The sequence below is a fragment of the Enhydra lutris genome, unplaced genomic scaffold (assembly GCF_002288905.1).
Source record: "Enhydra lutris kenyoni isolate GAN:26980312 unplaced genomic scaffold, ASM228890v2 scaffoldscaffold12, whole genome shotgun sequence".
Classification (NCBI taxonomy): Eukaryota; Metazoa; Chordata; class Mammalia; order Carnivora; family Mustelidae; genus Enhydra; species Enhydra lutris.
In genome coordinates, this window is record NW_019154096.1 from 49,614,590 (window position 1) to 49,639,952 (window position 25,363).

The 25,363-nt window shown below is 35.0% G+C and overlaps 1 protein-coding gene across 4 annotated transcripts in view; it reads left to right on the forward strand.

The window, feature by feature from the left end:
• LOC111145386 (ligand-dependent corepressor-like) overlaps positions 1 to 25,363 on the forward strand; it is a 144,714-nt gene that overhangs the window by 82,332 nt on the left and 37,019 nt on the right. For 3 of the 4 annotated variants that reach the window (XM_022500257.1, XM_022500255.1, XM_022500258.1), the window contains exons 5-7: positions 14,146 to 14,278; positions 19,236 to 19,523; positions 22,828 to 22,921. In XM_022500257.1, the coding sequence (XP_022355965.1) occupies positions 19,286 to 19,523; positions 22,828 to 22,921 (332 nt within the window). In that variant the 5' untranslated portion in view covers positions 14,146 to 14,278; positions 19,236 to 19,285. The remainder of the gene's footprint in view (positions 1 to 14,145; positions 14,279 to 19,235; positions 19,524 to 22,827; positions 22,922 to 25,363) is intronic. The other variant, XM_022500256.1, reaches the window with a different exon arrangement.

Sequence of the window (25,363 nt, forward strand, 5' to 3'; positions counted from 1 at the left end):
GAAATATGGCTTAGCATTTGTCCACCTTACCTTTTTTACCTTTTTCCTTTGAAATAACTTCACTTTTTAAAAAATTTTTTTATTAAGTAGGCTCCATGCCCAGTGTGGAGCCCAGTGTGGAGCCCAGTGTGGGTTGAATGCATGATCCTGAGGTGAGATCAAGAGTTGGATGCGTAACTAGCTGAGCTCCCCACATGCCCCAGAAATAATTTCACATTTATTGAAAAGTTGTAAGAATAGTATAAAAACTTTTTTTTTAAAGATTTTATTTATTTGAGGGAAAGTGAGGGAGAGAGAAGGCACAAAGTGAGGGGGGTGGCAAGAGGGAGGGAGAAACAGACTCCCTCACTGAGTAGTTGGACCCTAGGATCATGACCTGAGCCAAAGCCAGATGCTTAACCAACTGAGCCACCTGAGTGCCCCAAGAATAGTATAAAAACTTTTAAGTACCCTTCACCTAGATTTACCAGTTGTTAACATTTTGCCGCATTTGCCTTAATATTCATTTTCGGTCTTTCTCTCTGAATTAATACATAAAACATTTTCCTGAACCATATCAGAAGTTACAGACCTCATACCCCTCATACCTGTCTCTTCCTCCATATTTCCTTATATACTTCCCTATTTCCTAAGAATAAGGGTATCCACCTACTAAACTACACAGTACATTTACCAAAAATCAGTCAAGGTAACTTTAATACGGTATTTAATCTGTGACTCTCATTCAGATTTTACCAGTTGTCCCAGTGACTTTATAGTTTCAAAATTAATTCAAAATTCAATTTAGGATCACTAATTGAATTTGATTTTCTATTCTTCAGTCTCCTTTAATCTAGAATGGTTCTTCAGACTGATTTTTTATTTTAATTTTTAAAAATTCAATTTAGTTAACATATACTGTTAGTTTCAGGGGTAGAATTTGGTGATTCATCAGTTGCATAGAACACCCAATGCTTATTACATCAAGTGCCCTCCTTAATGCCCATTACCCAGTTACCCCACCCCATCACCCCTATCCCCTCCAGCAACCCTTAGTTTGTTTCCTATAGTTAAGAATCTCTTATGGTTTGTCTCCTTTCCTGTTTTCCTCTTATTTTATTTTTCCAGATTTACTTTTTTTTATTCCCCAGATTTACTTAATTTTTAATGACACTGACATATTGGAAGAGTATAGGTCATTTGTTTTGTGGAATATCTTTCAGTTTAGGTTTTGAGATGTTTCTTCATGATTAAATTCATGTGATGATCTTATAGCAGGGTATTAAATAAGTGCTGTTGTATCCTTGTCAGTGCATTACATCATGAAGCACACAATGTTTATTTTTTCAATTTATTTTTTAAGATTTTAATTACTTATTTGACAGAGAGAGACAAAGCGAGAGAGGAACACAAGCAGGGGGAGTGGGTGAGGGAAATGCAGGCCTCCCTCTGAGCGGGGAGCCCTATGTGGGGCTCCATCCCAGGACCCTGAGATCATGACCTGAGCTAAAGCCAGATGCTTAACGACTGAGCCTCCCAGGCATCCCGCAATGTTAATTTATTTAAAGATTTTATTTATTTATTTACAGACAGAGATCACAAGTAGGCAGAGAGACAGGCATAGAGAGAGGGAGAATCAGGTTCCCCACTGAGCAGAGAGCCTGATGCGGGGCTCGATCCCAGGACCCTGAGATCATGACCTGAGCCGAAGGCAGAAGCTTTAACCCACTGAGCCACCCAGGTGCCCCCACAATGTCAGTTTGGTAGGTGTTATTTACTTTGATCATTTGACAGGGTTGATGTTCACTAGGTTTCTCCATGGAACTGGTTCTTCTTCTTCCTTGTAATTAATATAATTTGTGAAGAGATAACTTTGAGATTACGTAAATCTTTCTTCTTTACTAAACTTTCATCCACTTTAGTTTTAGTATTGGTGGTAATTTCTTGCTGGAATCAGTCATTTTTCTGATGACTTGAAAATTGTTATTTTTCTATTATTCCTCTACATTTTTTCATTCTCTTTAGGCTGTGAAGAAGAGCTTTCCCATTCCCTCTGTCAGTTTGAAGTCAAAATTCCCAGATTTGATTAGTGGGAGCCCATTCAAGCCCATCTGCTGTGTCCTTCTGACATGTCTCCATAATTTTTTGAGCTTTAATACTTTCTGGTACAGCAAGATAGTCTACATTCATCTTGTCTTTTCCCTGCTCCAGTATTGGGGTTTTTTTGGTTGGGGGGGGGTTTCTGGTTCTTTTGGTGATGCACATACCCCTTTTGGGGGGAGTTTAGCCAAACTCCTCAAAAGTTTGGCTAGTCTGCATACAATCTCCTTAACAGAGACCAGCTTTTGGGCAAGACTCAGCCTACTTATCCTGCTTTATATCTTAAGATACAGCAAAAATAGTGAAAAGCCAACAGTTCATGGTGACTGACAGTATATCCAGATTACTATGCAAAAAGTAGGTGGCAAGTAAAAAATACTGTTTTTCAACCTAAAAATATGCTTGCTTGAGAAGGTTGTTTATATGAGGTTTTGAAAATAAGTGTCACATTTCTTCATGACTCTAAAAATGTCAGTGAGCATCATTAGTTTGATTTCAAGTGCCAGAAATCAGTGATATGTTCACCGTCTTGTATCTTTAATACCGTATACCTGTTTTTAATGATTTTTATGAGGTAATATTCATATAGCAAAATTAATCCATTTAAGATTTCAGATTAATGGATTTTGGTAAATGTATACAGTTGTATAACTACCAGCACAGTCAAGATCAGGACATTTCCCTCACCCTGAAAAGCTTTCTCATGTCCCTTTGTAGTCAGTCTCTTTCCTGGACCCTCCAGCTCAGTCACTCAAGTTTTACCTTTTCTAGATAGAATTTTATATAATAGGAGTCATACAGTATGTTGTCTTTTTTGTTTGACTGCTTTCATTTAGTATAATTTTTTGATATATTTTTATATATACTCTTATTCCTTTTTATTGCTGAGTAGGTCTCCATAGCATATATTTGCAACTATTTGTTTATCTGTTCACCTTTTTATGGACTTCTGAATTGTTTCCAGATTTTGGCTGTTAGACTTACGTATAAGCCTTTGGATATATATTTTCATCTGTCTTGGATAAATACCTAGAATCGGAATTACCTTGGTAGTATTCTAATTGTATATTTAACCTTATACTACCATATGGTTCACTAAATTAATTCAGCAGTTTTGTGATTCCATCAGCAATGTATGAGAGTTCTAATGTTCTCCATTTTGCCAACATTTGATATTGTTAGTCTGTTTTAACTTTAAACATTCTGGTGGGTCTGTAATGGTGTCTCACTGTGATTTTAATTTTCATTTCCTTGATTAGTGACGTTGGACGTCTTTATACATATGGTATGTGGAACATTTGCTTGAATCTTTTGTCCATTTTTCAAAAACTTAACTAAGTGGTAATTGTCCTTTCTACATTCTATATAAGACTTTCCGTGATTTTTTTCTTTTAAAATTCATGTTCTTTATGTCCTGTTCAAGAAAATCTCATGCTTGTTTTTAGAAGCTTGTTAGTGGTGACTCTTATATTTTGATATCGGATCCATTTCTAGTTAATTTTTCTGTATGGTGTGACTTAATTTAAATGTTGAGGTTTATTATTTTTTGTAAGATAATCCAGTTCTGATACCATTTGTTGGGAAGACATTCTTTCCCCCTATTAAATTCCTTGGTACTTTTGTGTGTCAGTTGACAATATATCTGTGGGTATGTTTCTGGGCTCTGTTATTTGCCATAGAACTATAGGTCTATTTTTATACCAATACCACAGTGTCTTGATTAGTGTATCTTTATGTCTGAAAATCAAATAGTACAAGTTCTCCAGCTTTGTTTTTCTTTCTCAGGCTTGTTCTGCTAATCTAGGTCTTTCTACATAAATTTTAGAATCAATATATCAGTTTTTGAAAAAACTTTTTAGAATTTTGGTTAGGATTCCATTGAATCTGTAGAGCAATTTTAAGAAGATTACCATATTAGCAACATTGAGTCTTCCAAGTTTATGATCATAGTTTATATCATCTTTGTATCTTCTTTAATTTCCCTCAGAAGTGGTTTATAGTATTGCTTCCCTTTAGCCCAAAGAATTTCCTTTGAGCATTTCTTGTAGTACAAAGACATAGCAGCTCTTAAGTTGTAGGGGAAAGTATAAACTTATTTGAAAATATCTTTTGGGTATTTGTTTCATTGCCATTCCCAAAAAAGGTAGTAAAAGATAATAAAAAAGTATATTGTATGGATTGTGTAGGTGGAGATAATGAAAAACTTAATAAAAAACTTGAGGTCTTTTCTATTGAAGATCCCAGTCCATTGGGTATTAAGTCTCCTTTTTGTGCTTTGGGTGGTGGATCATCATACCACACAGTGTTGGCTTCTATACCTCTCTGTTCCTCTGCCTCTCCTTATCATCTTCACAGCTCCCTTAAAAGAAATAACCTTAAAAGGACATTGGAAAATTGACACAAACTTGTGAGGCTGCCAGAAAACATAGCAATTGAAAATAGATGACCAGTCTTTCCCTGAAAGCTGCATACAGAATTAACTTTTATACACACACACACATTTTTCTTCATTTATGGCAGCACTAGCAGTTAGAAAATAAAGGAAACATCCTTTTTATAATGACAGTAAAAATGTAAAATAATAAATATGTGGGAACTGTGTCAATAAACAACAAAATTTTAATTGAGATCCATTAAAACCCACTTGGATAAATGTAAAGCAGCTCCTAAAAGAGAAGACTGAATATTTTTAAGGGTGTTACATTATTCCTGAAATACTTCCTAAGTATTATGCTATTCATATCAAAACCACAGTGTCTTCTTTGGGGAGCAGGTGGTAGTGGGAAAGGAGTTGGCTAAGTTTTTTTTAAATATAATCTGAAAAAATAAAGCTAGGCCAAGACATTTTGGAAAATATGAATAATGAGTAGGGATTTGCCTTCCCAAATACTAAGACTTACTATAAATACGTAATAATTTTAAAAATATGGTAGTGATGGGGCGCCTGAGTGGCTCATTGGGTTAAGCCTCTGCCTTCGGCTCAGGTCATGATCTCAGGGTCCTGGGATCGAGCCCCTCATCGGGCTCTCTGCTCAGCAGTGAGCCTGCTTCCTCCTCTCTCTGCGTGCCTCTCTGCCTACTTGTGATCTCTCTCTCTCTCTCTCTCTGTCAAATAAATAAAATCTTAAAAAAATATATGATAGTGATGATGCTTTTTTTAGTTCTTTATTAAGGAAAGAGCTTTTAAAAAACATGACTACTCCCTACTACAGAGCTACGGAATCAAACACTTTGACAATATGTTCTAGGCCTGTATGCTTTTAAGAAGCTCACAGTAGGAAAAAAAAGAACAACATCTCAGAGCAGATTCTGACAGAATCACCTGTAGCTGTGAACAAACTAGTCTAGGGGGACCAATTCCTGAATTCTGAAGGAAGCAGTTCCTAGGGGATATAAGTTCCAATTCATATCTCCAACTTTATTCCTATTAGGTTCTGAGCCAACAACTTGTTCTTTAATAATTAGGGATAATAACTGGTTTTTTATTTACAGAAAAGTATGTCACATCATTTTTTTTTTTTGCCATACCATACATAATGACTCGTTTTCTTTTTTTTTCTTCTTTTTTAAAGAATTTTTAAAAAGATTTTATTTATTTATTTGACAGAGATCACAGGTAGGCAGAGAGGCAGGCGGTGGGGGGGTGGGAGCAGGCTCCCTGCCAAGCAGAGAGCCTGATGCAAGATTTGATCCCAGGACTCTGAGATCATGACCTGAGCCAAAGGCAGAGGCTTAACCCACTGAGCTACCCAGGTGCCCCCATAATTACTCTTTTTAAAAATTCAGATATGAGGGAAGGGAAATGGCATTAATTTACTCTTCGTATCTCCCGGCTATTGTGTTAACTTTATTAGTTCTGTGTCATAGGAACTTTTTTGTTCTTGATGGTTCATTTAATTTTGGTATATAGTATGTACAGTGAAGGAGGATGACCTATATTTTATTTGTATATCATTGCTATAAATCTGGTTTTAAGATTTTATTTATTTATATGAGGGAGAGAGAGCAGGTGGGAGCACAGGGAGAGGAAGGAGAAAAGAATCTCAAGCAGACTCTAGTAATCATGGAGCCTGATGCAAGCTCAATATCATGACCTGAGCTGAAACCAAGAGTTGGACACTCGGAGAGGAAGGAGAAAAGAATCTGAAGCTGACTGCTGATAATGGAGCCTGATGCAAGCTCAGTATCATGAGCCACCCCACAGCCCCACATCACTGCTATAAATTTTTAACTTGCTGATCAGATGCAGTCAAAAAAATTATGTGATATTGTGTTACATTTTTCCTCTTTGGTTATTATTCTGGATAATAATAAACGAAATAACCATTTGGTGAAAATTATTTTAAAACAACCATTTAAACTCTGGAAATAACTATCTTAAGGGCATACAGCAAATGGAGAATCATTTGTTCAAAAAAATCTAGATATCAGTAGGAACAATGGGACTCTGGCATTTGACCCGTGACCCACTCCCACCCACCTTACTGAGCTCAGCTTGAGGGAAGTGCTGCTGTGAGCAGGAGGAGCAGACTGTGGGCTTCTCTTGTACCTTTTAGCTTCATGTTGCGGATGCTTGCTTTCATGCAGCTGGGGTCGAAAAGCCTAGCACTCCCTTCATTCATTCATCCTTTACCCAGAGTCGGACATCTACTCCAGGTGCAACAGATTGAGAATACTGAGCTTTGGGCCAGGCATCATTCATAAGGTGGAAGTTCTGTGCCAGGAGAGGCAAGTCATCCAGCACCCCCTCATAAAGCACAGATGTCATTCTGAGAGAAGTGGGTCATTGTACCAGTCCCCCTTTTCTGTGTATTGGCGCAAAGTTTCTTCCAAAAGGAAAGGCAGGCTTTGAGACTGAGAACTCTGTAGCTCTCTTAAGGGAACTGACTTCATTTGGAATAGAGCTTACAAAAAGTTGTTGAAAATGGTGAAGATTTTTGTGGTGAACAATTAATACGACGCTGTTAGGTAAATGGTTCTAGTAGCAACAAGTGAAATGGCAGACCAGTTAGAATTTTCACCAGAAAAGAGAGAACCAGAAAAAAAAGATAGCTAAAAGAGCCCTCCTGGGATTGGAGTAAGCCTCAAAGACTGGCAAAGAGAGCCTGCTTTTATTGGAATAGAGAGTAGTACCTTTCATACGCCATGGTATTGCAGAAACACACCAGTGAAACAAATTAGTAGAGGCTAACAGCTGGATGTGTGATACCACTACAGGCAGATCAGCAAGAAGCTTGTAAAGGGAAAACTTGAGAAACTGCCAGAGAGTCTGACTGAACCCACAGTCATTCCTGGTGGACAGGGAGACTGCATGCTCAAGACAGCATCCCCTGAGAAGTCATATCAGAGGCTGCACAGTGCTAGTGACATAGAGTTCAATGGACCTCAAGATAAAGAAGGACATTTTTTAATGATAAAAAGGTAAATCTATGAGGAAGACATAATTATATCCTTGCATAACAACAGAGCCCCAAAACGCATGAAGTGGAATGTGACAGAAGTGAGGGGAGAAATAGTTCTACAATAATAGTTGGATATATTAATATTGCACTTTCAATAATGGATAAAGCATCTAGGCACAAGATCAACAAAGAAGAAAGACTTGAACAACACTATGTATCAACTAGACCTAATATGATATTTATGTAGAAAACTCCAACCAAAAAAGAACAAATACTCATTCTTCTCAACTGTACATTGAATATTCTCCAGGAAAAACTTCCTGCTAGTCTTAAAAAATTAAAGGATTACAATCATATAAAATGTTTTCGCACTACAGAGGAATGATATCAGAAATCAGTTACAGAGGAAATAATGAGCATTCACAAACATGTGGAAATTAAATACCACTTCTGATATCAGTAGATCAAAGAAAAAATCACAAAGAAAATTAGAAAATATTTTGAGATAAATTAAAACAAAGCCAAAACATGCCAGAACTTGGGAGATGTAGCCAATAGCACCTAGACCAGAATTTATAACTGCAGATGCCTGTATTTAAGAAGATTTCAGTCAATACCCTTCCTTAAAAGACTAGAAAAAGAAGAACATACTAAATCCAAAGAAAGTGGAAAGAAGGAAATAATAATGATTAGAGCAGAAATCGATGAAATAGTATGGGAAAATAGAGAAATCAACAAAATCAAAGATTGGCTCATTGAAAAGATCTAACAAAATTGATAAAGGTTTTATCTAGGGCTGATCAAGAGAAGACTCAAATTACTAAATCACAAATGATAGAGGAAATTACTAGAAATAGAATTTAAGGAATAATGTCTATATTAGCAGATTAGATAATTTCGATGAAATAAGCAAATGCCTAGAAAGACACAAACTACTGAAACTGACCTAAGGAGAAATGGAAAATCTGAACCAAGCTGTGTTATGGGTTGAAATGTCTCCTCCACCCCAGTCACCCCCAAAAAAGATATGTTGAAATTCTCATCCCTGGTACTTCTGAACATGACCTTATTTGGAAATAGGATCTTTGCAAATTAATCAGATTAAAATGAAGTTATACTGGATTAGAGTGGGTCCTAAATCCAATGACTGGTATCTTTATAAGAGGAGAGATTTGGAGATCGAGACACACACAGGGAAGAAGGCCATGTAAAGATGGAAGTAGAAATTGGATTTATGCTGTCACAAGCCAGGAAATGCCAGATAGTTGGAAACTATCAGAACCTAGGAGAAAGCAGGGGAAGGATTCATTCATAGAGCCTTCAAAGGGAACATGGCTCTGTTGACACCTTGATTGGAGATTTCTAGATTCCAGAGCTGTGAGAGAAGAAGTTTTTGTGGTTCCTAAACCATTCTATTTGTGGTCATACAGTAGCCCTAGGAAACTAATGCAACCTAGAACAAGTAAAGAGATCAAATTTATAATTTTAAAAAACTTTGATCAAAGAAAAGCCCATGGCCAGATATCTTCACTGGTGATTTCTTTCAGATATTTCTAAAGAATTAATACCAGTTCTTCACAAGTTTATCTAAAATATAGAGGAAGACTTACTTATTTTATGAGGCCAGTATTATTTGAATACCAAAACCAGACAGAGAAGTCACAAGAAAAGAACACGTCAGATAAGTATCACTTATTTATACCAACAAGACCAATAAAATTCTCAGCAAAATATTAGCAAACCAAATCAAGGAACATATGAAAACTGTTATACACCCTTACCAAGTGAATTTATCTCAGGAATGCAAGGTTGGTTTACATCACAAAATCAATTAATGTAGTACAGTGCACATTAATGGGATAAGTGATAGGAATCATATGATCGTTACAGTGGATGCCCCCCAAAAGTGACCAGATTCAGTACCTTTTCCTGATAAAAACATGCAACAAACTAGGAATAGAAGAGAAATTCCTTAGCTTGACTTTACGAAAGTACATAGCTATAGTGGAAAGCTGAACAGTTTTCCCCCTAAGATTAGAACAAGACAAGGTTGTCCACTCTTAGTACTTCTATGCAGTATTGTACCTGAGGCTCTAGCCTTGGCAATTAGGCAGTAAAAAAAAGAAACCGAAGTTACCCAGATTACAAAAAGTGTATTTGTAGATGACATGATGTTGTATATGGAAAATCCTAAAGAATCTGTAGAACACTATTAGAGTTAGTAAGTTCAGCAAGGTTGTAGAATACAGCATTAAAAAAAATGGTGATATTTCTAGACAAATAGCAATGAACAGTCTGAATGTGAAAATTAAAACAGTTCCATTTACAGTAGCATCCAAAAGAATAAAACACTTAAGAAGAATTTTTAAAGATTTTATTTATTTGACAGATCACAAGTAGGCAGAGAGGCGGGCAGGGATGGGGGGGTTGGGGAGCAGGCTCCCTGCTGAGCAGAGAGCCCAATGCAGGGCTTGATCCTAGGACCCTGAGATCATGACCTAAGCCGAAGGCAGAGGCTTAACCCACTGAGCCACCCAGGTGCCCCACTTAAGAATAATTTTAAGATGTTTAAGACTTGTACATCATAAATTTAAAAAATTGTTGAAATAAAGAAGGTCTGAATAAACTGAAAGATCTCTCAATGTTCATGAATTGGAACATACTTAATGTTAAAAAGATAGCATTGCTTCCCAAAATAGCTTGTAGATTCATTGTATTCTCTATCAAGACCTCTGCTGCCTTCTTTGCAGAAATTGAGAAATTGATCTTAAAATTCATACGGAAATTCAAGAGATGCATGACGAGCCAGAGCAGTCTTCTAAAAGAAGAGAGGACTTACACTTCCCAGTTTCAAAACTGTCTACAAAACTACTGTGATCAACGTACTGTATTACTGACTTACAGATGGGAAATGTAAATCAGTAGAATAGAATTGGGTATCCAGAAGTAAGATTTATGGCTAGTAATTCATTTCTTTTCAAAGATGTTTTATTTCTTAGGGAATGAGTGAGAAAGAGTATAAGCAGGAGAGAGAGGCAGGGGGAGAGGGAGAAGCAGACTGCCAGCTGAGCAGGGAGCCCAATGTGAGACTCGATCCCAGGACCTTGGGATCATGACCTGAGCCAAAGGCAAACACGTAACCAACTGAGCCACCCAGGCACCCACGGCTAGTGATTCTTGACAAAAGAATTTGGACCTCTTCTAATACCGTACATAAAAGTTTACTTGAAATGGATCATATACCTAAAAGTAAGTTCTAAAACTATACAACATTTAGAAGAAAACATAAGAGTAAATCTTCATGACCTTGGGTTAGCCACCAGTTTTTTAGATACAATACCAAAGCACAAATGACCCAAAACAAAACAAAACAAAAAAGATAAATTGAAATGTATTAAAATTAAATAATTTTGGGGGTGCCTGGGTGGCTTAGTTAAGCATCTGCCTTCAGCTTAGGTCATGATCCCAGGGTGCTGGGATCATGTCCGGCATCAGGTTCCCTGTTTCTCCCCCTCCCATCTCCCTGCTCCCCTGCTTGTGCTCTCTATTATTAATTAATTAAATCGATCTTAAAAAATTTTTTTTAGCTTTTATACTGCTGACCGTTAGTAGCATCAATGAAATGATAAGTTCACTGATGGCAGGAAATATTTGCAAATCTTACATCTGATAATGGACTTATATCCAGAATATAAAGAAGTCTTAAAACTCAACATTAAAAAGGTAGATAGCCCAATTAAACACTGGGCAAAACATATGAATAGACATTTCTCCAAAGAAGGTATTTAAATGCAGTTAGATGTTCAACATCAGTAGTCATTCGGGAAATAAATCTGAACCATGAGACACCACTTCTTGTGTACTAGAATAGATGTAATGAAAAGATAACAAGTGTTCATGAGTATGTGGAGAAGTCAGAACCCTCATTGCTGTTGAGAATATGAAATGGTGTACCTGCTTTGGAAGATAGTTTTGGTTTTTTTTTTTTAACTTCCTCAGGATGGTAAACATAATTAAGACATCCAGAAATTCCGCTCTGAAATATATATCCAAGAGAAATGAAAATATACATCCATACAAAAACTTGCCCACAAATATTAAAGGCAGTGTTATTTATATCATAATAGCCAAAAAGTAGAAACCCAAATGGTCCTCAACTGATGATTGGGTAAAACGGGCTATCTCCATACAATGGGATATTGTTTGAAGCTAGAAAGGAAAGAAGTACTGCTACATGCTACAACGTGGTGAACCTTGAAAACATTCCAGGAGGAAGAAGTCACACACACACACACACACACACACACACACACACACACACACACACACAGCCCAATTCCATTTATAAGAAATGCCTAGAATAAGCAGGTCTGTAGAAACAAAAAAGTAATAAAGTGGTTGCCCAGTGTTGGGCAAATGGGAGAATGGGGAGTAGCTGACTTAATTTATGGGTTTACTTCTGGGGTACAGAAGTGTTCTAAAATTTATTATGGTGATGGTCCCACACCTCTGTGAACCTGCCAAAAAAAACCATTTAATTTTACACTAAAAATGGGTGAATCGTATGGTATGTGCATTATATCTCAGTAAAACCATTAAAAAACAAAACAAATAGGTGTGACTAATTAATGTGAACCAGTTGAAAGTTATCTATATGTTTCAGTGTCCAGGTTGATTAAATTGGTTAAAACTGTTTAATTGAAGAAAAAACAGGTAGCACCTCCTTTACTGAGTGCTCTTAGTTGCTGTGAGTTGATTTAAATAAGACAGTAGCCTGAATGCAACATTAAACATGGTTGAAATGTAGATATTCTGTGCTCGCTTGGGCAGCACATACACTAAAATTGGAACAATACAGAGAAGATTAGCATGCTCCTGTGTACGGGTGACACACAGATTCATGAGGTGTTCCATATTTTTTGATGAGCACCAGGTGGTGTTTGTAAGTGTTGAATCACTAAATTCTACACCTGAAACGAATATTACACTGTATATTAACGAGCAGGAATTTAAATTAAAACTTGGGGGGAAAAATACACATTTTTGTAAACATGTATGTAGAATCACTCACTGGAACTACCCTGTGTACAATTCATCCTTCAACTAACATCTTCTCTAAGATACAAGTGTTCTAAACATTAAAAATAAACATAGATATTCTGCTCAAGGTCTAACTGAACACTGAATGCAGGACTACAGAGTTAAGTACAGTTCATGCCATGTAATGTCTCATTTTAAAAATCACTAAACAATGAAATGGCATTAAAGTGTAATGCAATTGAGGATTTTATTGGACTCTTTAATACCTATTCCTAATACCTTTTAGATGTTAAATCTGTATCAAAATCACATTATTTTGTGATTCATTTTCAAAAGTTAATAAAAAGAGAATGTTGGCAAATAAAACGATAATAAATGTTTTTATAATGATTTATAACAATATTTTCTTTATGTGGCAGACTTAGTATGTCTAATACAGAAATTATGTGGGATGATTTTAGTTTGATTATGCAAGAGTTCTTTATGTGAAACTATTTGTAATGTATAATTGATGCTAAATGTGGTGTCAACACAGTTTGGATGTTGGGGGAATCATAAAAAGCTGGTTTCAAATATCATTGGGTGTATTTGAAATCTTTAAGAAAACTGTGAATTATAATAGTCTTCAATGTCTTGCTTACTACTTACTTTTCATTGTGTCAAGGCATGTCCTTATTTTCTTATTTAGAGTACTTTTAGTTTTCCATGACATAAGTAAATGCACATGGTGATACATTGCAATAACTTACATATGCTGGAACTTAATTTACACTTAAAACATGTACTTTGCTTTTCTTTACACTTTTATTTTCTATTATCATAGTTCCCTATTTATTAGCTACAAGAGTGAAAATAAGTGCAAAGGATTAATAACCTAGTCTAGTGCTCCTGCAGTCTAAGAACAGATTCTGGGAATGTTTGGGATGAGTCTAGTTCAGCATTTTGAAACTTTGTGATCAGGACTTAAATTTTTATATTGTAAACATTTTTAAGCATAAATAGAAATGTTTACCTTTAGAACATGTAGTGTACTTTTATTTTTGAGTTATTTTTTCTAGAGCCAGTTTTAACCTATTAATTTCACAACTCTAAATATTTGAAAGCTGTAGTTTATGAAATAGTATTCTAAGGACAGAATTATAAATTTAGATAACTTTCTCTTTGAGTTTTCCCTTCTTATGGCTCTTTTAAAAATGTTTGTTTTGTGTCTGGAAAAAACATCTTGAACTTGGAGAGCAAACATGATTCTCAAATAATATTTAGGGTTTAAGGTATCTTTTTATCTGAGTTGAATTGTGTATGAACTATTGCTATGTAGTATAAGAACTGATATATTTGAATGCTCAAGAAAAATTCTCCTTTAGTAGTATTAGAGTTTATCTGTAAATTTTAAACAATTCATAAAATAAATAAAAACCACCAAAGTATATTTTTACATTCACTTTGCTTTTATACTTTTGTGGAGATAAGTTTTATTCTGATTTGAAGTTTTTAAAATATTTTAATTGTATTAAACTGATTTGTCTTATCTGTTACTAACATTTGTCTTTGATTTTGCATCTGTGCTTTTGATACTGAATGGGGAAAGATTTCTCTGCAAATATTTCACCAAATATTTTTACAGGGACACTTAGTCGGTCTGGATGAACCAGCTTCGGGAGCTGGGCAAGAAGCTCTGCTTAAACAAGAGCAAGCAAAAATCATTCGATTCGAGAGACAAGCAGAAGAGTTCCTCAATGCAGTCTTTTATAGAAAAGGTTGGTTCTAGTGAAGAATGACATTTTAGTATCTGCTTGTCTTATATTAATTTCCTTAACTTTAATGTCATTTTAAAAAAGTCACTTTAAAACATTTTTCTTTATTGATGATATACACTTCATATTCCTTTGGTCAAGTTAAATTTGGAATAGGTAAGGCAGCCCCTCTCCCTCAGTTTCATTCTGAAGTGATGGTGTCATATAAGTTAAATAGTTAAATAGTTCCTGAAAGTATTATGAACATCGGAAAATTCTAAGGTTTCAGGAGTACAGTATTTTATCAGACAAATATTCTTTTTTTTTTTTAAGATTTTATTTATTTTTTTTTTGACAGACAGAGATCACAAGTAGAGAGACAGGCAGAGAGAGAGGAGGAAGCAGGCTCCCCGCTGAGCAGAGAGCCCGATATGTGGGGCTCCATCCCAGGACCCCAGGGTCATGACCCGAGCCAAAGGCAGAGGCTTTAACCCACTGAGCCACCCAGGTGCCCCCAGACAAATATTCTTACATGGTTATAATTTTAATCACAAATAACCATAAAACCAACTATATAAAATTTTAGTAATTCCTGAGTGAAATTCATTTGGAAAAAAGATGTGAAGTTATATCTTAAAATTAGATTTGCAAGCATCTTTTCCTTGGTACAATCTTGTTTCACTAAAATTTCATTGAATTATTAAAATTGGAGAAAGAAACTCATTATTACATAGTAAAACTTATACCCCATATAAGATGGTATGTAATAGCTCCATCTCTTAGATTTTTCCATTTTTCTTTCTCCTTGAAATTATTGTAGACAGGTTTTACATCTCTTTTCTCTGCCCACAAAGCACAATTGTCATTAGCTAAGACTTTCAGAAAGTTTCTCTCCATTTTCCATTCTAATGAAGTCTTTACCTTCAGGAAACTCTGAATGGATTTGTATTCCTTAGTTATTTCTTTCCTCTAGTTCCAAGATGGAGGTTACTATGAGAGGTTCTAAAAAAAAGTTTCCTACAAACTCCTCATAATCCTGAATATTCCTTATTTAATCTTCCAGCAGACTCAATGATTTATACATTCCAGTTTACACCTCTTGTTCTTCTGGGAATTCCCTCCAGAGTTACAAGGGTGATTTTTCCCTGTATACTGGTTTAAAGTCTGATAAATGCTATTCTAATTGGTTGTTTACAGTTGGAGAGCAGCTGATGTTCTGCTTAATGTGGTCAATATTTTCAAAATGGAGTATGAAGTCAGGCCTCATATAAAATTAAGGAGTGAAGATTTTTGTTTTCTGTGGCACTTTTTTCCCTTCCATCCTCACTTCTCTTTTCATCCTCTCAAGTACCCTCTGACCTAAAGCTCCCAACTGAGGCTCCCATGCCCACTTTATCTTCCCTTTAAAGTATGCTGAGTTCTAAAATTATGTTCAAAATAGTAATTGACTTAGTTTTACAAACATTTGATTGTTTTATTAAAGTAATTCACATTTAAAGTATAAATGATGGATCAGTTCTGTCAGTTTATTAACAAAATAAAACATCTTTACAGTTCCTCTGTTGTTCTCTACTTTAGGATGTGTACTGAGTCATGGGTCTAATTCTGCAGCAAACTTCATTATTTGAAAAGAGCAGCTCCTGTCCCTAATATACATGGAGAAAGAACTTTTCATGCAATCATAAGCGTATTCTGAAAGAGAATTTTAGCCACCTTCTCTGCTAGTCCTATCCCTTTGTCATGTAGGAATAACTTAAAGTTCTTAAAAGTTTTCTTACTTAAACATTAAACTTTTGGGCACATGAGGGAATTTTTACCTCAGAGTCATTCTTAGGGTAGACTTTAAGAGATGAGAATCCTCTGAAATTGTATGTATACAAAGTTTTGTATTTGTATACTGGTGCATGATGCTCAGAAAAAAGGAGTATTGCTTTGTTATTGGAAGTTCCTTCCTCCTTGTTTTATGCATTAATATTGTTATTTTTAGATAGTATATTAATCTTCATGAAAATGTCTCAAAGGTGACCATTAGTACTCTTCAGGTTATACCAAAAATGTGCTAACATGAAGAGAATGACAGGCAATTTAGTCTGAAGGGGATTTTTTTTTAAATAAATAGTTCAGAGATTTGGATTTAGTTGTTACTAAGTATTGCAAATGAATGTTTTTTGTTTGTTTGTTTTTTCCTCGGGAGGAAGGAGGAAGGACAGAGGGAGAAAGAACATCTTAAGTAGGCTTTATCCCCAGCTTAAGATCCATGAGATCATGACTTGAGCTGAAATCAGAAGTTGGATGCTTAACTGACTGAGCCACCCGGCCACCCCCAAAATTTTGTTTTAAAATAATTGAGCATGGAAAGGTACTGTAAGCTAAGTAGGAACATAGATGTAATAAAAGTAGGCTTTTGTGGTGTGGACTCTATAATAAATTCCAGCTTATGAACAGTATATCTTCTAAAGTTGTCATATTCTTTCAGCTTGTTTTGTCACTTGTGTTAGAAAATTTGATACTTTCCTGAAAGTTTTTTCAATTTTTAAAATTTTTATTTTTAAGTTTAAGATTTTGAGAGAGAGCACATGTGCACATGCATGCACACAAGAGTGGGCTTGGGGGAGGAAGAGTCAGATGATCAATCAACTGACTCTGAACCACCCAGGCACCCCAGATTTGCAGTTTTAAAACACAGGTGGCTGGCGATGTAGCATTTACTTGTTTTCCTGTCGTTTTAATTGTGATTTGATTTGTTTTTATTTGACTCAGTTGTGCATGTCCCTCAAGGCATATCTAGGTTTATAGAAGTTGTGTTTTAAGTAAGTGAAGGAATGAAATGTGTTCAGGAAACTTCAAAAGATGTAAAAATTCACATGCCAGAAATGTCATCAATCTGTGAATATGAATTGTGCTTTATGATTATGTTCTTCATTCAAAAAAGAGGCAAGACAGACTGCAGCCATTTAAAGCTCAGAGATAGCAATTTATGGTCTTTATCCTAAAATCTCTTGACTCTTCACAAATCTGTTAATTACATTTATGAATCTGATTGACCAGATATCTCATAAATTCATTTTGCTTCCTATTTGGACACTTTGTTCTTCGAGTGTTACTGGGGATAGGAAGATACACTAACATATTAAAACTTGAAATTATATGCAGTCTTTCATTTGGAGGATGGATCTTAAGTAGAAAGTTAAATGAATATGAATATGAATATTTAGTGGATAGAGAGATTTAAACAGTGTGTGGCTAAATATTTATTAAAACATTTAAGGAACTCGTCAGTGGTTGCAGTAATTTCTGAACTTTACCTAATTGAACACCTCAAACCGTGTAGCATACTCTATAGAGAAGAAACGTAGGGTTAGAAATACTTGTTAGTAGAACAGAAATGTTACTGTTGGTAAAGCAAACCTCATTAGACTTCAGAGAATTAAATATTCTGATTTTAGACTATCTTCTGGTATTGAATGTTATCGTTCAAGGAAACAATTGTTCTTAGGAGTCCCATGAGGTTTTGATGGTGTGTGTGTGTGTTTACTGTAGAGATTATAGATTTTAATTGTAATAAGTCATATTTCTCTAAATTTACAAAGCAACCTAATTCCTTTCCAGCTCCAGCTGTATTATGGGTAAAGTAATTTACTTTCTATAGTTAAATCTTTAAAAGACCAAGGAAACTCAGGTTTTCTGAGAATTGTCTTCTAAAACCTCTGAAGTATGGTGGGGAAGTAGAGATCACAGGTGGAACATTAAGATCACGGGGAGAGTTTTAATCAGGGGTCTATACCACTAACCATCTATACAAATTTGAAGAGGCCACTTATTCTTTAGAACATTAATTTCATTTGTCTAAAGAAAAACAAAACCTGATGAGGATTGATTGATTGAACTGATCCATTTATTACTCAACTAATATGAATGCATTCTTTATATCAGGCAAGATTAGGTGCTGAGTGTACAGAGGTAAACAAACATAATCTCTGCTCTTGACAAGCTTAGTGTCCCTGAGAGTATGGTAACAGTGGAGATGTGATGACATAGTCATACCAAACATTTTCCCTTTGATTTTTCCCCTATTTGACCTTCAAGGTGTCCCTTCCAGTGCTAAAAGTTCTATGATTTAATGAATTCATATGTTTTTAAAATTAACATTGATTAGAAATTGATAACTTAGGTGTTTATTTCATTATTTCACTAGCTGTTCTGTTTAATGATTGGTAGAGTATTTTTAAGGAACTCATGGAAAATATATGGGCTTAAGCTTTTGAGATTTGGCATTTAAACTCCTAGCCTAGGGGTTCTAAAATTGTGGTCCCTCAACCAGTTGCATCTAAAAACTTACTAGAAATGCCAGTCCTTGAGCTTACCCTAGAACTGCTGAATGAATGACTCTGGGGATAGGGTCCCACAATCTGTTTTTATAAGCCCTCAAAGTGATTCTAATGAGCCTGAAAATGGGAGGCTATTGCCCCAGTCTACCATGGATCTTATATTAAGGATCTCCTTTTATAATTTTGATATGCCTTCAGTTTTGAACAGAAGGTAAATTAAACACTTATGAACTAAGTAATCCATTCTTCAACAATTCAGGAAGAAGTAGCTGAGGAAAGGTCTAGGAGAAACCAAAAATGATCTATAGGTGGTAAACAGAGGAGTAATTATCTCATAAAAGAAGGGTTTGAGATTTCTGTATCAGGTAAGTGATTCTTGCCCGTAAGATACACTATTTGTTGTCCCTTTATTAATTTCATAATATTGAGGGGGTGGTGTTTAGAAATGATTTTATGAAAATTTTATTTTTAAAAATCTGGAACTCAAGCTTAGAGATTAAAAATATAATTCTGAGAGGGAATACTACTTTTAGGGTATTGCATTATAAGAAAAAAGATAAAATGAAATTTTATGTTTGCTTGAAAGCTGTCTTTTTTTTTTTTTTTTAAAGTACATTGTCCCAATTTAAAAGTAAATAAATCTTTGTTTACAGACAGTCCCTGGGTCTCCGACCCCAATATTCCCCTAGTGGCCCGTGAGATCATGCAGCGAATGATCCAACAATTTGCTGCTGAATATACCTCAAAAAATAGCTCTACTCAGGACCCCAGCCAGCCCAATAGCACAAAGAACCAAAGCCTGCCGAAAGCATCTCCAGTCACCACCTCTCCCACGGCTGCAACTACTCAGAACCCTGTGCTCAGCAAACTTCTCATGGCTGACCAAGACTCACCTCTGGACCTTACTGTCAGAAAGTCTCAGTCAGAACCTAGCGAACAAGGTATGGTTTGATGTCAAGGTCTCCTCTGTCCAATCAGAATACTTTAATTTGGGGAGAAAAAAATTATTGGCAATTAGGGCACCAATAACAATAATAGGATAAAAACTAATGTGATTCTTAAATTATTCCTGACTCTGCAGTAATAGAGAAGAAGTACAGATAAAATGGCTACGTTATGTATCAATAGTTCGTAGTCATGATTAATGTACCACCCAGGAAAGTTAGGTGGTTACAGTTGTTGCTGATCTTTTTTTTTTTTTTTTTTTTTAAGATTTTATTTATTTATTTGACAGAGAGAGACACAGCAAGAGAGGGAACACAGATGGGGAGTGGGAGAGGGAGAAGCAGGCTTCCCGATGAGTAGGGAGCCCGATACGGGGCTCGATCCCAGGACCCTGCAATCATGACCTGAGCCAAAGGCAGACGCTTAACTACTGAGCCACCCTGGCACCCCATTGCAATCTTTAATTTACTTGATATTTATATGAGTATTTTATGCCTCCAAACCTTTGCCATATCACTTGTTTTTAAAACCCCTATGAAAAATGAAGTTTTCCCCCATCCATCAGTGTTCTAGGATTAGCACCTGAGAAATAAGTATGTCTTATTCGGCAGAAGTTATACTGTGCAAATGAAATTATAAGGCGAGACTATGTATTGTTTGCTTTTTTTTTTTAATTTTTATTTATTATTTATTTATTTATTTGACAGAGATCACAGGTAGGCAGAGAGGCAGGCAGAGAGAGAGGAGGAAGCAGGCTCCCCGCGGAGCAGAGAGCCCGATGTGGGGCTCGATCACAGAACCCTGGGATCATGACCTGAGCTGAAGGCAGAGGCTTTAACCCACTGAGCCACCCAGGCGCCCCTTGTTTGCATTTTTTAAAAAAAGAAACTTCTGGGATTAGATACCATGAGGAAGACATTAGACACACCAGGTGGTTCAGTGTATTCAGTATTTTATAAATACACAAACACATCCATATGTGTATATGCTGTATTATGAGCTAACCTTAGAATATTTCCAAAAGGTAATTTTAATTGATGAGGATCCTGATTAAGGGAAAAGGTTTAGAAGTTACCAGTTTTGCTTAGCACATATTTCTTGAATTTATGAAAAGTTTACTCTCTTAAATAGATTTAATATTTTTGTTGCTTTATGATCTCATTTTACCTTTAATTTCACGAAGATGAAATGAGTATTTGATTTCTGCCGTTGGTGATATCTATTCTAATAAGACTTCCTTGTCATAGAAATCTCTTAAGAGTGTGCAGAAAGTTATGAGATGTATAGATTTATTGGTGAGAAATACAAGTTCATTTTGCAAAAAGTTTAATGCATTGTAAAAATCTCTGCAAGGACTTTCTTCTGCTTATTGTAAGTAATTTAAGAGGGATTTATACTTAATGGACCAGCTTTAGTTGTTTATTAAAGAATGTATTTTTGAATTAGTAGTTTTTATTTTTTTTTTTTAAACTGGTTATGGGTGATGAATAGCAATCACAATCTTATAATTCTGAGAGATTTCCTGGTAGAATTCCTCATTGTCATATGTTCACATCAGTCAGTGTACTTTTACTTTCGGTTACCAAAAACCAAATTGTGCTTTTCTGTGCTTTTTATTTCTGTTGAAGATTATCTTTACCAAAGATTGGTAGCTTTCATTAAAAAACTCTTTGCCCAGAATATTGCCTTAAAAACTTCAGTTGAGAAGAATGACAGTGTAGAGGTTGTATTTAAAGTATTAATGGTGGAGATTAACATAAAAAGATACCACCTAGTCTAATTTAACTTCTAGTTGTTGCTATGCTTAAGAGATACGTTGTACTAATGGTACGCTCTTGTCAACAGAAATTGAAGCTAGATGACGGGATTATAGTGCATAGTCTTTAAGTGAAACAAAATTTTAGAAATGATATTTCCCAAATGAATTTCCAAATGTTTCCAGTGAAATCACAGTATATTTAGCATATTTAAGTAGACTTAAAATACATTGCCTGTTTGATTAGACAGACTTGGATGTCTTAAATAATAGTGTCTTTGGTTGGAAATATTTTAAACAGTGTATTTACTTGTTAGATGTCTCATTGGGTTAAGATGTCTAAAAGGACACTTGGTTCTATAAGATTACAGTTATATTTTTAGAAATATTAGTAACTCTAAAGGACAACACTTATTCTGTATGAGTGTGGGATTTTTGGTGTATTTATTTCTCACACCATGAAATCAGGAGTGACAGTGTCCTCAGACACAAGTCCTATGTAGATTCTATATTGGAGCAGTTTTTAACATAACTGGATAGAAAGTCCTCTCTGCTGACCAACTGAAAATCAGAGGCATGGAGTATTAGCTTGCTTTGTTAATTTTGAACAGAATGGCGGCTTTAAAAGTTGTCCAGATGATGAGTTTTCCTTTTTAGACATGTCTTTTCGGGGAAAAAAGTCTTTGTGGGAAAAGAAGGTCTTCTAATTTTTTTTGTTTTATAGTGTGAATTTGTTATGTGGTCTAGCTTCAGTTAAAAAAAAAAAAAATGGCTAAAACATCTAGGTTGTCATCATTATCGAGACTGTTTCATTCTTTCTTTCCCTAAAATTTGCTCACTAGTTTGTAATGGCTTATTAATTGAAAAACCTTGCTTTTATAGATACCAAGAGTTTCTGCAGATTTTTTCCAAAAGATTGTCCATATACAGAGTTTTTTTGCAGATGTGTCTAAACAGTAATTAGGACACATGAAAATTATAAACAGTTAATATCTGATTCATTTTATAGACTATTTTGTATATACATGTAATTTAACCATATAAACTTATATTTTAAAATGATTTGTGTTATAAAATTTTCTAAGTCCAACTTTTATATACTTATAATGTTTTGGGTAGACTTAGCTCTTAAGGAATTTGGTTTTATAATTTGTATGATGTGGCATTAAAACTCACATGCTTTGATGAAGGTGAATTTAGAAAATGGAGTCTAACAGTTCTGTTACAGAACTTAATACAACGTAAACTGCGATTTCTGTTACCTCACTATATCCTAACATGTTCAGTAATATGCTGTACCTTTTCTTTTGCCCTACTAATAAAATATTTAACCCTTGGAGATACTAGCTCAAGCTTTGCTAAATGTATGTCACTGTAGGAGGAAAAATAGTCCTGATTCTTTAATGAATTGACTTCATAACTTCATATATGGCTAGTGTATTGGCATGGTTGACTGGGCCTGTTGCTTTGTCATTTTTGGTCTATTCAGTCCACATTTGTTCCTAGTTTTTAATATCCTCAGGTGTTTGTTTGTGTCTCTACAGACGGTGTACTTGATCTGTCCACTAAGAAAAGTCCATGTGCTGGCAGCACTTCCCTGAGCCATTCTCCAGGCTGCTCCAGTACTCAAGGGAACGGGTAAGGGAAAATATTTGTAGCCTTCCACAATTTTATAGGGGGGCAATTTATCAAAGATTGGTACTAATCTCCATTGTATGTTTTAAAAATTAAGTCTTCAAAGTAACACTCTTGTAAGTGGGCCTTTAGTAAATTACTTGGTCCATCTCTCAAGTAAAAGCTCAATCTGTGAAGTCCAGAATTGACTAGGGTAGATGAGTTTTGCCCAGTCACTTCAAGTAGTGAGTGAATAAAAATATGGCAAGAATGTCTTTGGCCTTTTTGTTGTTGAATGTTTGAGAGTGGGAAACCCAATCTAAATAACTCCAGGGTTCAGATGTAAGGCAGTATTACGTGTGAAGTTGTTGAATGAAAATTGGGCTCCAGTACTTAACTGGGTATCTCTAATGGAGTGCGTGGGTATGTGGGAGCTGTTCGTTTTTTTCTTGTTTGTTTTGGTTTGATTTGGTTTGGTTTGGTTTCATTTGTTGATTTGAACTGCAGTTTTAATACTGTGGCAGTTCAGAAAATGTAATTGTATGTATTTTTTGTTTTTTCAGTGGTTAAAACTATAGATGTTGGGATAACCATCGTATGGTACCAAGAGATTATTACATGCTCAGTTTTGATAACTCTTAGCAAATTAAAGTGAATTTTCTGACCACCTAATTTTATAGTGTAAGAATTGTCTAAATTCTCTCTGCATGTACATAGAAGCCATTTAGAAAAGTCAGGTGTTAATGAAGACATTTAAATACCATATTGGGAAGGATTTCCATAAAATTGTATTGTAACCAAAAATCAACTTCATATATGAAAAGTAACTTTGGTAAGTTAAATTAGTTAATATGTAGGTTTATTTAACTTTCAGAGTACCAACGTAGGAAAGTTATTTAGATGTTAAAGGAATAAGTACATACTAAATGGGCTAACCTTTTTCAACTTACTCTTAATTACCTTCAAATTGAAGAATTCCTTTACTGACTCCTAAAATGCTGCCTTTATTTTCTCTAAAATTCCATCATTTTCTTTTTTCTCTCCTCCTCTATTCAGTCTAAAAGTAACTTACTGATTTAATACAATTTGCATAGTTTACTAATCTTTTTTTCTTAAGCCCTTCTTTTCACTATAGTTTATATTAGATACAAGTCATTATGGTCCCAAATCATTAGGTTCCATTTATATATCAGAAAACGTGAATTGTGTGATTAAGGACACATGTAGAAGAATCCTAAGTGTGGTGTGCATAAATGAATCCCTTGCTTAAGATTTACTTTAAACTTGGCCACCAAGTTCCATGCATAATGTGGTTGAAGTTGCTGTGGTTTGCCCCTCTGAATGGAAAGTGTTTTTTGTGTGGTATTGTTTTCTGGAAGACATAAGACTGCCCATCTTTTAGTTGAATATTCATTGTTATCTTTATTATGTTATTTACTGATAACAGCACAGAATCCCTGTAGACTTTTGGAGAACATAGCTGGTTTATCATTATTTCTTCAGAGTTCCACTTTTGTGCCTAGTAAATGTAATTATTACCCTTGGGCATGCTTTACCAGTCGCCAGTTTTATCATTGATAATATTTATCTATTGTGAAAATGGAAACCTTATGAATTAACTTTGTGTACAAAGTAGTAGTTGACTTTTTAAAATTATTTGAAAGCTATCCACTTAAAATTTCAAAATTGATGCTTAATATTTTAAGAAGAGACACTTTTAACTAAAGAAAACTGCTATAAATTGCTTGCATACCTCTGACAGTAATTACTTTGAGTAGAACTTAAGGAACAAAGTTTGGGGAAAATAAAGGGCAGTTTCTTTAAAGATTGGATTACTTCAAATGGAAAATTAGTGGTACTCATGTCTGCAACTAATAGTGTTTTAAAATGAAGAAGTGTGGTAAGTTATAATGTGATGGGTATTTTGATTTGTTTTGGTTTGGGTTTTCCCCCCCTTGGGGCTGGTAGCCATATTTTTTTTTCCCAAGCAAAATAAGAAATGTTATTTGAACATGTTTGGTTTTTGATAATGAACATCAACTTGTTTGTGGGATAAATGAGCATTTATCTATGGGTTCCACCACTGTAAATGGTTCCAGTTTTATAGCTGGTTGTCATGAATGTTGAATATGTTGCATTAAAATAAATAATTTGGCTTACTCTTTTATTACTGTACTTGTTTAGTGGTAACGTCACATTGGTAACACAATTCTGTGTAGATCTTTGGAGACTTGATGATTACTTTGTAATTAATAATTAAGGTGCTATTTTCAGACAGTTGCGCGAAACTTTTTCTCCGAAAATTTGTGAACCCAACCAGAGACCAGCTGACAGGTTTAATTTTTCTTTGCCCAAAAAGCTCCTGGTTTTTTTTCTTTTTTCCTTTTTCTTTTTTTGTGAACAAGTTCTAAAACTAACTGCCGAGACAATTTTTTTTTAATTTTAGAGAAAAATAAATAAATAACA